General features: G+C 43.8%; 1 protein-coding gene across 2 annotated transcripts in view; it reads left to right on the top strand.

Moving 5' to 3' along the window:
* Window positions 1-16,108, top strand: part of ZNF366 (zinc finger protein 366) — a 108,325-nt gene that overhangs the window by 64,625 nt on the left and 27,592 nt on the right. The window contains exons 2-4 of one of the 2 annotated variants that reach the window (XM_027864304.1): window positions 4,100-4,281; window positions 4,708-5,443; window positions 11,854-12,045. In XM_027864304.1, the coding sequence (XP_027720105.1) occupies window positions 4,115-4,281; window positions 4,708-5,443; window positions 11,854-12,045 (1,095 nt within the window). In that variant the 5' untranslated portion in view covers window positions 4,100-4,114. Of the gene's footprint in view, window positions 1-4,099; window positions 5,444-11,853; window positions 12,046-16,108 lie in introns of both variants that reach the window. The other variant, XM_027864303.1, reaches the window with a different exon arrangement.

Raw genomic sequence — 16,108 nt, 5'->3', positions numbered from 1 at the left:
ATCAGATGCTAAGACCTAGGGGTTCTTAGACGAGGCCAGTAGGTCAGTCGTCAGTGTTCGAGGGTGTAAATTTAGGGCAGATGATAAGGCTGAGAGGACCTTAGGACACAGTGACGGAGCAGCTGGCAAAGGCTGGTGGTCCTTCATCTCACTGGAGTGATTCGAGTTGGTGAATTCCATCTCATCCAAGCCTTGTGAGCAATCAGGCAGCTGGGATGGGTTCTAGGCAGCCCCAGATGGAGAAAGGGGTGAGGGAGAAAAAAGAGGGGGAAGAACTCCCCCCTCCCCAGCGCTGGCAGATCTCCCCGGTCATCTCCCTTCTACCTTCTCTGCTATCTTACTAACGTTCACGCTAATTTCACCATCAGCAGTGGGAACAGATGAAATATTCTACTAAGAATGTTAGGAAATTAACACTCTATAGTGGAAAGAGCTCTGTAATTGAAGCCAGAAGACCTAGTATACATGGGTCCAAGTTCTGATTTTCCTTCCGGCTCTCACTGTCATCTTAGTTTTTAATCTCCTTGAACCTCAGTTTCCTCATCCACAAAACAGGAGTAATAAAAATAACTGCCCTGTATATTCCATAGGGTTGTTGTGATAGTATATGTATAAAGCACTCTATAAATCAGAGATGTTTTGGAAAAGGGAAGGAAGGCAGGAAATGGGATTACTGAGTATTCCTGGCAGGACTATTTCTGCAATGCCCTTCTTCCATCTCTAAGCTCCAACTTCCCAGGAAGACAAACCAGTGTGGTTTCCCAACTCCCGTTGGGGAAAAAAAAAGAAAGGTCAAATACAAGAATAAAAATAATCATTTGGGGACATTCTGGACCTGAGATTTCATGGATATAGAGAGCTCAACATGAAGAATCTCCCTCCTCTTGTACACCCCTATACAGCAGATCCACAACCGTTTTGAACCTTACAGTGAATGCATGGCCTGGGACAGTGGGAAATTAAGTGACTTACCCAGGGTCCCACAGTCAGATATGGTGAACTAAGTCCAGGTCTCTCTGACTCTCCCTAAGTCAGGGTGCATCTTAATAACAATAGCCACAGTGACAAATCATACCGATAATATAATCTCTTCAGCCTCCAGCAGTATGGACAAAGTTTCAGCTCCATTATCTCATTGGATCCTTGCAACTCGGTGAGGTTGGTTGCAAAAATATCATTATCTCCATTTTATTGATGAAGAAACTGAGACTCAGAAGGAACTTGCCTAAAGAGCACAGGCAGTAAATGGAAAATATCTATCCTTTTTTTTTTAAAGCCTTTGAAATAAAATCAGATGATTAAGAAACTCCCAATTGTTCTCACAAGTTGAAAGGCTTGAATTGTTGGCAGTTGGGCTGTTGTGTGCAAGTACAAGTGTGTGTATGTGTTTCATTCCAACACACACACCCTCCACTTTATATTTAAGGAAATTAGCTTTCATTGTACAAAAAATCCACAAACATCTCATTAGAACACTTATATACTAATGAGGGATAATCAGTGTGCTTTCAAAGCCTGACTAGAGCGGAGATAAACACTATTTATTTAACCAAGAACCATAGCGAGCCTGCAGCATGATGTTAGCCTTCCTGATCCTTGCAAATCACCCATTTTATGCAAACCTACATTTGAGCCACACTGTAGAGGATCATGGCTCTAGGCTCTGAGCTTGTCTGGAAATCCATCTTTTGTTGTTCAGTTGTTTCAGTCTAACTCTTTGACCCCATTTGGGGTTTTCTTGGCAAAGATACTGGAGTGATTTACCATTTCCTTCTCCAGCTCATTTAACAGATGAAGAAACTGAGGCAAACAGAGCTGAGTCACTTGCCCAGGGCCACATAGCTAGCAAATGTCTGAAGTCAAATTTGAACTCGAGAACATGAGTCTTTCTGATTCTAAGCCCAGTGCTCTATCCATTGTGCTGCCCTTAGGGACCTACCCTAGTCCCATTAAATAAGCAGGATCCTTTGTCTCCATTAAACCTCAGGCCTGGGAGGAACACAAGGCCAGACTGACTGTATTCATGCCTTGACTATATCATTCAAGTAGGAGCAGCTAAGTGACCTAGTGGATAGAGTGCTGGGCATGAAATCAGGAAGACCTGAGTTCATAATCCATCCTCAGATACTACTAGCTATGTGACTCCTAGGCAAGTCACCTAAATTTCTGTTTGCCTCCGTTTCCTCAACTGTAAAATGAGGATAATAACAGCACCTACCACCCAGGGTTATTGTGAGGATCAAATAAGACAAATATTTGTAAAGCACTTAGCAAAGTACCTGGCACATAGTAAATGCTACATAAATATTAGCTATTATTATTCATTCAGCAACATGTATTAAATGTCTCTCTGCATCAGAGCCAGAGGTGTCAAACACCTAACCAAATTAAAATGTAACTGGGAAATATTTAACAAAAATAAGTAAAAATACAATAGAAGATAGATGTTAATATGTAGTTTTCTAAGTCAATATGAGCCCACCGGGATCCTTAAATATGGTTTAAGAGTGGCCCCAGTTTCCATTTGAATTTGACACCACCACACTGAACCAGGGGCTGAATTTAGTTGCCAAGAATGGGACCCATCACAACCCAAACCCAGCTGCAACTGGAGCAACATAGAGAACACAGTCAGCAGCTTCACCAACTTTGAGAATGAGGTGAATTAATCATGTGAGTTGAGGAAGTTGCTCATCTCTGGCTGATAACTAGATTAGGGTGAGAAAGACACTCAGGGTCTTTGGAAGAAGAAACATTTCCATGTTCTTGGCTGAGATCTCTGGGAGACATCCCACCTCCCGTATATATTCAGTGTGTTTACTGGGACTCACAACTTTCTTCATTGAGGAAAATGGATGCTTTGGATGGAGGGCAAGGGTGGTTGGGGAGGGGCTGCCTGGTGCAGACCTGTCTAAGAGATAGGACTCTATCCTAGGCGGGTGGCATTCTACCTCCCATCACAGGGACAGCTGAAATCAGGCATAGGGAGAGAGCAAGTCATACCTGGAGAAATTTCCCAAGTTGGACATTTTGTTTCAGAGAGCAGGGCATAGTGGATAAAGCACTAAACTAGAGGTCAGGAAATCTGGGGTCAGATCTAGTTTTCCGATATTCCCTACCTGTTTGACCACAGGCAAGTCACTCAACCTCTTACAGCCTCAGTTTCTACATTTGTAAATCATAGATTTAGCAGTGGAAGGGACCTTAGAGGTCATTTAGTCCAATCTCCGTATTTTACAAATGAGTAAACCGAGGTCCCTGGATGACTAGGTGGCGTGATGGATAGAGTGCTGAGCCTGGAATCAGGAAGACCTGAGTTCAAATCTGGCCTCAGACACTTCCTAACTGTGTGACCCAGAGCAAGTCCCTTAATTCTGTTTGCCTCAGTTTCCTCATCTGTAAAAATGAGCCGGAGAAGGAAATGGCCAACCACTCCGATATCTTTGTCAAGAAAAATCCAAAATGGGGTCATGGAGAGTTGGACACAACTGAAATGACTAAACAACAAACTGAAATTTGGAAAAGTGACTTGCCCCAGGTTGCAAAGCTAATAAGTGTGGGAGTCTAAGTTTTCTCTTACCTGCTTCCCAGTGGTATAGCAAGGAAAGTGCTCTGCAAACCTTAAAGTGCTATAGGAATAAGCTAATCATTATTATTCCAAGCCTTACTTGACTTTAGCTTGGGGCTTGTTACTTATAAATTACATGAATGGTTATTATGGGATCAGAGCATTTAATATGATTTACCCCAAAATGCTGTGATGTAGGTGTATATACCAAAGATGCATGCCTAGCACAGTTAGCGTAGTAGATGCTTAATAAATATCTGAAGATTTGATTTAAAGAACTCAAGAGAATGTCAGTTTTTACTCTGGACTTGAAGGTGATTTAGAATTCGGGTTCCAGGGTGTAATTCCAATGCTCTGTAACTCTACTGACCTTGTTTGCAAGGGGAGAGTTAAGTGGTATCATAAATGGCCCTGGCAAGAAGAAATTAAGGTCAACGGGAAGCAAGTATTACTCTCTATAAATCAGTGCTGAGCTCATCCACCTGAGACCTGAAGGTGAAGAGTTTTCAAGTAACTTTTCTTTCTTTTTAGAGGAAGCCATCAACAATGCAGAACGAATCACGGATGACCAAAGACCAAGATGTGTGTTTCAACATGGGCATGAAGAGAGCTCCGCCTTTCCCCCATTGCCTACAGTTGGGAACCCCAAGGATGAAATCTCACCAGAGGCCACCCTTTACAGAAGAGTTCAGGGGGCCCTTTGCCCAGTTTCGGTACGAACCTCCTTCGGGAGACCTAGATGGATTCCCAGGAATCTTAGAAGGGGGTGGGTCTCGGAAGCGGAAGAGCATGCCCACCAAAATGCCCTATAACCACCCTCCGGCTGATGCCACAACTTCCCACCAACCTGATAAGGACAAAAGCCACTGCTCTCCTGGCCTACCTTTGCTCTTCCAGCAGCCCCCAGCCCCCAAGTACGACGCCCAGATGATCGACCTCTGTAACATTGGCTTCCAGTTCTACCGCACCCTAGAACACTTGGGGGCCAAACCCATCAAGCAAGAGCCCATCAAACCCAGCGCTGTGTGGTCCCACCCTCCTCCCCCACCATTCCTGCCTACACCTTACCCCTACTACCCCAAAGTCCACCCGGGCCTGGTGTTCCCTTTCTTCATGCCGCCCCCTGGCTTCCCCTACAGCCGGCATTCCTTCCAGCCCAAACGTCCAACCCAGCCACCGGTTCCCCAGAAAACTGAGAGGCAGGACAGCGAGGAGAGCAAGCAGAAGGTGGAGAGGGTGGACGTCAACATCCAGATCGACGACAGCTACTACGTGGACGTGGGCGGGGAACAGAAGCGCTGGCAGTGCCCTATGTGTGAGAAGTCCTACACCTCCAAGTACAACCTGGTCACTCACATCCTGGGCCACAGCGGGATCAAACCCCACGCGTGCACCCGCTGCGGGAAGCTCTTCAAGCAGCTCAGCCACCTGCATACCCACATGCTGACCCACCAGGGCACCCGGCCCCACAAGTGCCAGGTGTGCCACAAGGCCTTCACGCAGACCAGCCACCTCAAACGGCACATGATGCAGCACAGCGCCGTGAAGCCTTACAACTGCAGGATCTGCGGCCGGGGCTTTGCCTACCCCAGCGAGCTCAAGGCCCACGAGTCCAAGCACGAGAGTGGGAGGGAGAATATCTGCGTGGAGTGTGGCCTGGAATTCCCCACCCTGGCGCAGCTGAAGCGGCACCTCACCACTCACCGGGGCCCCATCCAGTACAACTGCACCGAGTGCGACAAGACCTTCCAGTACCCCAGCCAGCTCCAGAACCACATGATGAAACACCAGGACATCCGGCCCTACATCTGCTCCGAGTGCGGCATGGAGTTTGTGCAGCCCCATCACCTCAAGCAGCATTCCCTCACCCATAAGGTAAGCAGCACAGCAGGGAGCTGGAGAAGGCTTGAGCAAAGAAAAAAAAAAAAAAGCCCTCCCCCAAAAAGTGGTTTTTTCATTGAACAAAAATTTGTTTTCTCCTCCTCCCATTTCACCTTATTTTTAACAAGTAAAACAAAAATATGCATAGTTGTATAAAACAAATTCCTTTTTAGTCCAGGTCCAAAAAAACTGAGTTGTTTTTTTTCTGCACCTGGACTCCTGCCCCTCTCTCTCAAGAGGTGGGTGACATGCTTCAACATTGTGCAAAGACTAGTCCAGCCTTGGCCTGGTAGCCAAGTCCAGATTTTTTTTTAATTTTAAATTTTGGGAACTTGAGATAAGGGCAGAGGAGTGACTAACCGCCGTTCTCTTTCTTCCTTTGTTGTTGTTCAGTTGTGTCTGGTTTTTTGTGACCCTATTTGGGGTTTTCTTATCAAAGAAACTGTAGTGGTTTGCCATTCCTTCTCCAGCTCATTTTACAGGGAGGAAACTGAGGCAAACAGGGTTCAGTGACTTACCCAGGGTCACACAGCTAGTAACTTCCTGAGGTCAAATTTGAACTCACGTCTTCCTGAATTTAGGCTCTATCCGCTGCACCATTTAGCTTCCCAGTTTCTTCCTTACCTATGACATAGTCATTTCTGTAAGTATCACCTGTCCATAAAAGTTAGGAAAGGTATAGGATCACAGATATAGAGCTTACAGAACCTCAGAAGCCATCTAGTTCACAGAAACTCGACATTTGTTCATTCTTTTATTTTTGAGACTGGTTCTCCCCATCTTGCTCAGACTGGAAATGGAGCAGGCCCTCTTGGGCCGGATCCCACCCCAGATCAAAGTGAGAGTTTGGATCTGCTCCATTTCAGAGCTAGGCTGGTCCACTCTCCTCAGGCAGCCAACCGCCCCCTCCTGTGGAGGACCAAACATATCAGTTGCAAACTTAGTATAGACAAGCAAATAGCTCCTGCAGCTCAGAACTCCCGAGCTCCGGCTATCTACCGGCCTCGATCTCCCACCTTCTTGTGTTCATTTACAAATGAGAAAATTGAGGCCCACTGAGGTAAGTGATTTGCCAACAGTCCCCAGGTAGGCGCTATGATGGAAGATGGTCTTCAGAGCTGCAATTGATCTTTCACTTCAATTAGTCCAACCCATCCATTTTACAGATGAGTAAAGAAAGTCCCAGAGAGGTAAATAACATGCCCGAGGTCATAGAACTGGCAAGTGGCCAGTCTGAGACTAGAACCTACCTCTCCTGACTCCTAGTCTCCTGGGCTGAAGCCCTCTGGTCCCGATCCACCTCCATGGCTGGCTGTTTCTGGTGGAAAGGGCAAGAATACCAAACAAGAGCCTTGGTCTTGGTAATTCCTTGTTGCTAGTTCCCCCGCATAAGCTCTCATTTCTCTCTGCAGTGAAGTAGATTGCCTCCCCCTCCCCACTTTTGCAGGAGGCTTACAGGAGGAGAAGCCTGAGTTGTCCCAGCTCAGTGCTGTGTTCAATATGAATTCAACTCCCCCAGGTCACCTCAGTATGTAGAATGATTGAGAACCTTTTTACTCAGTCTCTTGGTTTGGTTTTATCTTTCTTTCCCTCAAACTCAGTCCAAAGCTACAGCAAACCCAGGCACTAAAATGATTACCTCCATGGTTGAGTTTGGCCCAAAACTCTGAATCTATTTGGGTTGAACTAAACCGAGTGGCCGGCCTGAAACCTAACCTGAATTGAGGTGGCATTGGTCTGTTTTGATCTCTGGGGAGGGGAGCCTAGCCTCCTCCCACCCCTTTGACCTCAGCTGGCTTTTTTGATGGCACGCTTGTCTCCTAAACCCGAGTTTCAAAAACATCCTTTAATACTAAAGGGTCAAGGGAGGCACTTGCCTGACCAAGATAAAATTTCTGCCCTGCTAGAATGGGCTGCATTTGAAAGGCTTGCACCAAATCTAGCTCCCTTTCTGGGTCCTCTAGGAGTGGCCGCTTTGTGAGTTTTGCATAAACAGTTTCTGCCCTATATTAACAAAAGGCACCTGTGGATATCATCCAGGGAGACAGGGCCTTGCCAAATCCAGGAACTTGAGACAAAGGACCTAAATTAAGACTGAGAGACAGAATAGCTCATTTCAGGAGATCTAAAACTGCTTGGAAAGGAGTTGATGGGGAGTTTCTAATATTCTTTTAAAAAGGGGTTCAAGATAATCTGGGAGCAGGGGAAGAGGGGAACGAAAGGATAAATAGAACAAATGGTGCCATATACCCATAGTAAAATCTCATTCGATTTAGGAATCAAAATTCATTTTAACAATTATTTTTCTGTGCACCTGCCTCAAGTGCCCCCAGATTGCTCTCTGGCCCCTGGCAGTCTCCAAAGGCTTCCAACTCCAGCAATCATTCTGGGCCTATAGCGCACACAGCATCTCCTTTATTTCCTAGAGCTTATTTCAGAACTGTGTATAGTGGAGTAGGAAGGTTCACGTGTGATTTTCATTTCAGAAACAAATTAATTTTTTAATTCTTAAAAAAAAAAACCCCAGTGATATATACCTCTAAAAAAGGGCATTTCGTCCTTCCCGGTGCCAGAATGATCGAGTGGGACCCTAGAGCTCATAGTGGCATGCCTGGGACCTGTGACACTGTTCATAGTATCTCACTCTGCCTTACGGAAAGAGCCCTGAACTGAGTTTCTGATCAAGCCTTAATATTCAACGCATGTTAAGTTCCTTAGGCAGAAAGGAGTCCATTTACCAAAGGGGCAGCTCAGATTATCATAGGATTTAGAGCTAGAAGAGATGGTGGCTACAAATCTAGCCCAACCTTCTCATTTTACAGATGAGGAAACAAGTCCAGGGAGGGGAAAGTGATTTGTCCAGGGTCACATGGGTAGATCAAAGATAAGCCAAGCCTGGGTTGAGAACCAAGGTTTTTTGGACCCTAACTTGCAATTCTCTTTCTACTCTGCCATTCTCAGCAAATGTGGGAAGCTTTAAATCTTGCTTCAGACACCAGGTGGGTGACCCTGGGCAAGTCACTTACACCTACCTCTCTTAGCCTCAGTTTTCTTATCTATAAAATGAGTATAATAATAACGCCTACTCCACAGTGTTGTTGTGGGGTTCATATGTAATCTCAGGTATAAAATGCCTTGCAAACTTAAAGGATTATGTAAACATGAGGTGTTGTAATTTTAGGATGTAACTGCAGAGAAAATCCTGAAAGAAGTTGTTGGTTTGTTTTTTTCCATCTGTAAAATAAGGGGATTGGCCACATGATCTTTAGGGTCCCTTTCAGCTTTTACCTCCTTATAAATTGAAGTTTAAAAAAACACTTTAGAATGCTTTCAGTGAATTAAAAACAGAAGTGTGCTGGTAAATGAGAGAGAGAGAGAGATCAGGCTGAAATTAGACAATTAGAAATTGTTAATGTATATGGAGAAGAAATATATATAAATTGGTGGCACAGTGGATAGAGCACTGGTCCTAGAGTCAAGAAGACTCATCTTCCCGAGTTCAAATCTGGCCTCAGACGCTTACTAGCTGTATGACCCTGGGCAAGTCACTGAACCCCATTGCCTCACCAAAAAACCAAACAAACAAAAAACCCAAATGAAGTTACAGAGAGTTAGACATGACTGGAAATGAGTGAACAGTAACAAAATACATGTATAGATATATCTATATGTCTATCTATATACACCCTAGACAGACTTTTAAGTTTAATCTGCATTATTAACATTTTCTTCTTCACTATCTTAAGCCTAAACAATCAAGAAAACATTAAATAAAGCCCTAATTTGTAGTGTTTGCTGATTTCTGAGGTGTTAAATGCTCACAATGAAAATTTAATAATCAGTTCCAGTACCAGCTAGCACCAGTACCCCTCTGGTAAAACAGAAATGTACTTACATTTGTTTTGTAATTTTAAAACTCATTATCTGAATACTCAATAAAAAGGCTTCTTTTTTCTAAATTAGATTTGTTACTCACTAAAAATTTATTTTTATTAACGAAATGGAAAGGGTTGAATTTCTTCTTACTTGCAGCTCCAAGTCCTATCAGCATTTTTTGCAGATGAGCTGGCTTCTTATTTGGTTTTAACATAGATCTATCCACCCCCTAATTGTTTTGGTGGATTATTTCTCTTACTCATCCTGAGAAGTGGTACTTTCTTATCATAGCCATTCTAAGGAGGAAACGCAGTCATAGGTAGTAATAATAGTAATAGCAGCAGTAAGCATCGACATAAGACTTTAAGATTTGCAAATAACTACATGTGTTAACTCATTTGGCCTCCATATCAATCCCATGAGGTAGGTGCTATCACTATCTCCATTTTATAGATGAGGAAGCTGAGGGAGAGAGTAAGTGGTTTGCCCAGGGTCCCACAGCTAGGGAACATCAAGACATGATCTTCACTCCAAGTCTTGTGCTCTATCCTTTCCCCACCCAGCTGCCTGGTTCCATACTTTCTACCAGGCCTCATAGAAAGGAAATGGCAGAAATGAGTTTGGAATTTAAAGCTGTCAAATCACCCATGTCCTCCTTAAGTAGGTCATCACAGATAACTAATGTTGTTACAACATTAGAATTTTTTCCTACAAGTCTGGACCGACAAGCTACTAGTCAATTAACCAATTAAGAAGCTTTTATTAAGCAGCTACTATGTGCCAGGCACTATGCTACAAAGAGAAAAATGAAAAAAAAATCCTTGCCTTCAGAGAGGTAGAGTGTACAAACATTTGGAATTTGTTTGTTTTTTGTCTTTTTTTAAAGCTCTTTTCCTCCCAATTTCGGCTCCCAAGATTTACAATGGGTCAAGGTCTCTCTAAAAAGTCCTTTTCTTGAAAATGATGACTAGCTGGGGTTAGCTAATGGCCCAACCCCAGTTATGAATCCCAGGAAATGTTCTCAGTTGAGAGCATCATTACTTAAGCATTCAAGCACTTCTTAAAAAACAATGAAACAAGAGCAACTCCCTCCATACTGTTTTATAATCCCAGAGGGCGATCCCTCTCCTTGCCGACTCTTTTCTGGAAATCGGCAGCCTGTCTCTTTGGGGGCTCGGCAGTCATGTCCCCACGTTGTCTACAGTGGCTGAGGGCTGTGAGTTCAAAAGTCAAGTTGATGGTTTATTCATTCAAGAAACATTTGCAGACAGTTCTAGGTCCGGCTCATAGCAAAGCCTTATAAAAAGGGGTCCAAACTTAAATTCCCCAGAGCAAACATTTCTTTTTTCAGCAGGGGACCTAATAATGAAGAAGATGTAGTAGTCAAACGTTAAGAGAAGGGAAGAGGACAAATACCTACTAAATTGTTTGCAAAACACTTGGCTGGTCACTGAGGGGTCTATAAAGATGAATTAGGCACTATAGGCCACCCTCAAGGGGTTTATAATCAGGTATATCTAATAGTACATGAAGGAACTAGGATTTCATTTATGTGGGGACCTGCCTGGATGGGAATTCCCAACAGGTACAGTTAGCAGCTCTTGTCTAGGGGTGCTTAGTAGATAAATTCCAGGGCAAGGGTGGGGAACCTATGGCCCCAAGACCATGTGAGGCCCTCTAGGCTCTCAAGTGCAGCCCTTTGACTGAATCAAAACTTCACAGAGCAAGTTTGGATTGGAATGACTGCAGGTTCCCCACCTCTGCCTAGGGATTGCCAGCTAGGTGGTACCAAGTGGATAGAGCACCAAAGCCTGAAGTCAGGAAGATTCATCTTTGCGTTCAAATCTGACCTCAGGCACTTTCTGTGTGACCCTGGGCAAAACATTTAACCCTATTTGCCTCAGTTTCCACATCTGTCAAATGAACTGGAGAAGGAAATTACAAACCATTCCAGTACCTTTGCCAAGAAAACCCCAAATGGGGTCATGATGAGGCGGCACAGTGTTAGCCCACAGTGAGCATTGAATAAATGCTTGTGAAGAGTTAAGGTAGGTGTGAGTATTGATAACTCTGGAAGCTGCACATTCTCTCCGAGAGCTCAGGAGAATGTTGGTCCCCCTGTGGCATGAGATCATTCCATTAATGCATTTCTTTCATGGGGATAACTTTTACAGACCCCACTCCAACAGACTATTCTGAGAAGAGCAAACTTACCAAAGGTAATTAACAACATTTTTTTTTTATCCCTGTGATGTCAGACTGTGGTCTGAAAAACAACAACAAAATTGATGTCTTTTCTTTTCCTGATAGTCTTTCTCACTGAGATTTCCCAGAAGAAGATAGATGACAATCAGCTGCTCCTTTAGCAGGCTGACCTTTAAGGAAAAGAGAAAAGGGGGACGAGGAAAATGCTGTGCCATAGCGTTTGAAGCCCAGCATTAATCATCAAAAATCTAATGTATTTACTGAGTCCAGGAACAAGCGGTGCCCGTTAACCACTCTCTTTCCTGCGCCTTGCCTCCCCTTAGGGCGTGAAGGAGCACAAATGTGGCATCTGTGGGCGGGAGTTCACCCTGCTGGCCAACATGAAGCGGCACGTGCTGATCCACACCAACATCAGGGCCTACCAGTGTCACCTGTGCTTCAAGAGCTTTGTGCAGAAGCAGACGCTCAAGGCCCATATGATCGTGCACTCGGACGTCAAGCCTTTTAAATGCAAGGTCAGCAGCTCCTGGGGAAGGCACGGGGGGAGTGGAGGCCGAGAGCAGCTCCATCTGTGGGTAGAAGCAGAAGGGTCAAGAAACTGACTCCGTAAGCAAATAGAGACCTAACTTAGCCTTGGGGTGCAAGAAGAAGAATCCAGGAATTGTGTATAGCATTGGAGACCTGGGAGGGAACTTAGAGGGCTCTGTGTCCAACCATTTTCTCATGGTACAGATGTGGAAATGAAAGACCAGAGGCATTTAAATGTCCCTCAAAATCACATACAAAATCAGTAGCAGAGCTGGGACTGTAATTCCCTTTGAGGTGTGAGTATGTAAGCTATAGAAGCCCTGGGTGACCCTGCCTGTGTGATGAGCGCAAGGTAGTCCTGAGCTCTGGTCCAGGTAAGTTTGGACACTCTGAGACACAATTTCCTCCTCTGGTAATTGAGAACAGCGCTTCAGAGGATTCTTGTGAGGAAGGGGTACTGTAAACCGCAAACTAATCAATCGGCAAGTGTTGAATGCCTACTACCTCTATGTTCAGGCACTGTGCTGGAGATAGAAAGGTCAAAAATGAAGCGTGCCTTTCCTTAAGGGATTCTGTCTCTATCTCTGCTTCTTTCTCTTTCAGATGGTTGCATGTATATAAATGGCCTGTCATGACAGAATGTAAACTCCTTAAGTTTATATGTACATATACATATATAGCATATAAACATATGTAAACACATATAAATATATATAACATAGAATGTAAACTCAAGTTTATATATGTACACATACATATATAGCATGTAACCATATGCTAGATATAAACATGCATAACATATATGATTGTGTGCTATGTACATACGTTTATAATATGAGGAAATTAGTACAAAGCATTGAAAATGTTAGCTATAATAATAATACTTATTTTTGTTTCAATGCAGAACTAGATCACAGTGACATGTGAGCTAGAGAAAAGGGTCATTGAGCTTCTTAAGTAGGATTAAGTACTGGATCTGAGTGGAAAGGAGAAGGTTATTATCTAAATGTGGGCCTGGGAAGGATGAAAGGAGGGGAGTGGAAAACTCTGGTTAGGGATTAGAAAAACTGGGTTGCCCCTGTCTTGTTTCACTGAATGGGGGGGGGGGGGTGCAAAATGACAGCTGTATTGACTCCAGCACTGATGCTTAGTGCCCTCTAACTGTTCAGTCTTGTACCTCTACACCCTACTTAGCCCTGCCTTCCAGCACGACAGCACCTGTTCCTAATTACCTTCCACTGTCCTTCCCCCACATCCACACTAATCTTCATCTGGGAGGATACCTCATTATGGATTAGTTTCTTCACTTTGCTTTTCTAAACTAGTTATGTGACTGAGACCTACCACTACCACCCCAAATATCCTCAGGGCATTTGCTTGTTTGCCACAAATTCATATCTATTTGGAACTTTAGTCTGTCTAAGGAGCTATGCAAGGGAGATGGGGGCAGGGTAATATAACTTGTATTCATGTATTCAACAAGCATTTATCAAGCTTTTGATGGGCAGAGCAAGTGGTATCCTGAAAGGTTAGATAAGGCCCAGTGCCTGCCCTCTTGGAATTTACAGTCTAGTGAAGGGGGAAGGCTCAGATAGATAACTGTAATACCCCACATAACATGGTAAGTTCAATAGAAAGCTATAAGACTTTGAGTGCTATATAAGGTCTGAAGGGGAGGGTTGTGAGAGACAGGAATTGGGGAAGGTTTCATGAAGTGATTGGGTTTTAAAGGATGGATAGGAATTCAAAAGACAGAGGGCAGGGAGGGGATTCTTGGCCTAGGAAACAGCAAAAGCATAGGTCCAGAGGAGGGAAAGAGCATGTGTGTTCAAAGGACAGAGAGAAGTCTGCCTTGGCTAGAATGTGGACCAATGGTGTCAAACTCAAATAGAAACAGATCCTTGTGGATCACATTGACTCTGAAAACTTCATATTAACATTACGTTATACTTTTATTTATTTTGTTAAACATTTCCCAGTTATATTTTAATCTGATTCTGGCCATACTAGGGAGTTTTAGGTGAGAAGCTGATGCCTCTGGTATAGACTGTGAAGAATGGAATAATATTTGACAAGTTTGGAAAGGTGCCTGATCATAGGGAGCCCATAGTGTGGTGACAGTGATAAGAATGGGGTAGGGCTGGATGCAGGAGGAGATGTTGTAAAGATGGAATTGACAGGCCTTGATGGGAGAGGGAAGAGACAAAATGACCCCAAAATTGTAGATCTGGGAGATGACCACAGATAGTGAAGTCAGAAGGAGGAACAATTTTGGGGAGGTTGTGTGTATGTGTGGGGGTTTTTTTGAGGGAGGGGTTATTAAGCTTTCTTTTAGTTTGTGTTGGAATGTCTAAATAGGTGGGTAGATCTAGAGGTTAGAGGGGGAAGTCCAGTCTGTCAGTACAAATTTGAAAGTCTTCTTCCTAGACATGGTAGCTGAGGCCATGAAAATGAGATTGCCAAGGGAGAGCATCTAAAGAGAGAAGAGAAGAATTTCAAGAAGAGAACCTTCAGGAATTCCCTCATTAAAGAGTCAGGAAGAGGGTGACAAATTGGCCCAGAAGACAAAATTGTTAGAGATCTTTGAAGTAAATGGAGAACAGAGTATTGAATAGGAAGGAGTGGTTAATTGTGTCAAAAGCTGCGGAGATGTCAAGGATGATGAAGAGGGAAAGGGGCTGTTTTATTTAGTCATTGTAGTTGTTCAGTCATTTTTCAGCCTGACTCTCCATGATGCCCTTTGGGGTTTTCTTGGGACAGATACTGGAGTGGTTTGCCATTTTCTTCTCCGGCTCATTTTGCAGATGAGGAAACTGAGGTAAACGGAATAAAGTGTCATGCCTAGGGTCACACAGCTAGTAAGAGACTTGAGGCCAGATTTGAACTCAGAAAGATGAGTCTTCCTGACTCTACACCCTGCATTCTATCCACTATGCTACTTAGCTTTAGTCATTAGGAGTTCTTATTGGTGATTTTGAGAAAAAAAGATTTTGCTAGACTGATAAGGGCAGAAACCAGTGTGCATGGTGTTGAGGAGTGAGTTGTTGTTTGTCCTTCATTCATTCATTCATTCATGAGGCCCATGACATCAGGAAGATGATGCCATGACTTGAATTTAAGTGAGGCAGGGCTGTGCAAAGTCACCAGCCTCACTTTCTCCTCCAGAGCCGTCTGGGCCCAGTGGCAAGATATAGATCAGGATGACTGGAGATGGCCCTTTGAGGAATGAGAAGTAAGGAAGTAGGGGCACTGACAGAGAAGGGGAAAATAGGATGATAACTAACTGCGGCCAAATGAAGGCTTTTATGAATTGGGGACATCTAAGTATGTTGTAGGCAGATGGCAAGTAATTGGTAAAGGAGAATGACTGTAAGCTTTGGAGGAGATAATGCACCCCAAAGACTGCTGTTTTTTTCCATTTACCCTGAGTCTTGCCATCTACTCTACAGCTGAACACTTCTATGGGCTATCTCCCCCAATTAGAGTGTGAGCCCTTGGAAAGCAAGAACTGCTCACTTTTTCTATTTATTTCCCCTATTTAGCCAGTCTTGGCACATAGTAAATGCTTCATAATTGCTTTTTCATTATTTTTTTAAGTAGGAGGGATTAGGATCAATAACACAAATAGAGGTATTAGCATTAATGAGTAGAAATTCCTAATTAGGTGATTGATGCTGCCTTCTAAGGAAACAATGAAGGGAAGGGTTGTGGGTGATCACATTGGGTAACTTGAGGCCTGGGGTAATGAGTGGATGGAGTAGAGAGAAGGGAAAGTTTTGGAACAAACTCTTCTGGGAAATGGAAAAGTGAGTCAATAAGGTTAGAGGAGAAGTATTATTAAGGAGTTCCCAGCTGAGGTTGGGTAACAGAAATTTGAAGTGATTTCAGCTCCGTTTCAAGATTTCATCCATCAGCATTCTGCCGAGTTGGTAGAGGAGCAGAGAAATTGGATGGTTGGGGTCAGGCGGGGCTGAGGGTTTGAAGGTGGGAACTGGCAGAAGGAAAGGGATTCGAGGTGATACAACAAGCATTGTTAAGTACGTACCATGT

This window comes from Vombatus ursinus, unplaced genomic scaffold (assembly GCF_900497805.2).
Source record: "Vombatus ursinus unplaced genomic scaffold, bare-nosed wombat genome assembly UNPS02014774.1, whole genome shotgun sequence".
NCBI classification, from domain to species: Eukaryota; Metazoa; Chordata; class Mammalia; order Diprotodontia; family Vombatidae; genus Vombatus; species Vombatus ursinus.
Note: the sequence above shows the minus strand (reverse complement) of the source record. Positions and strands in the feature narration are given on the sequence as shown.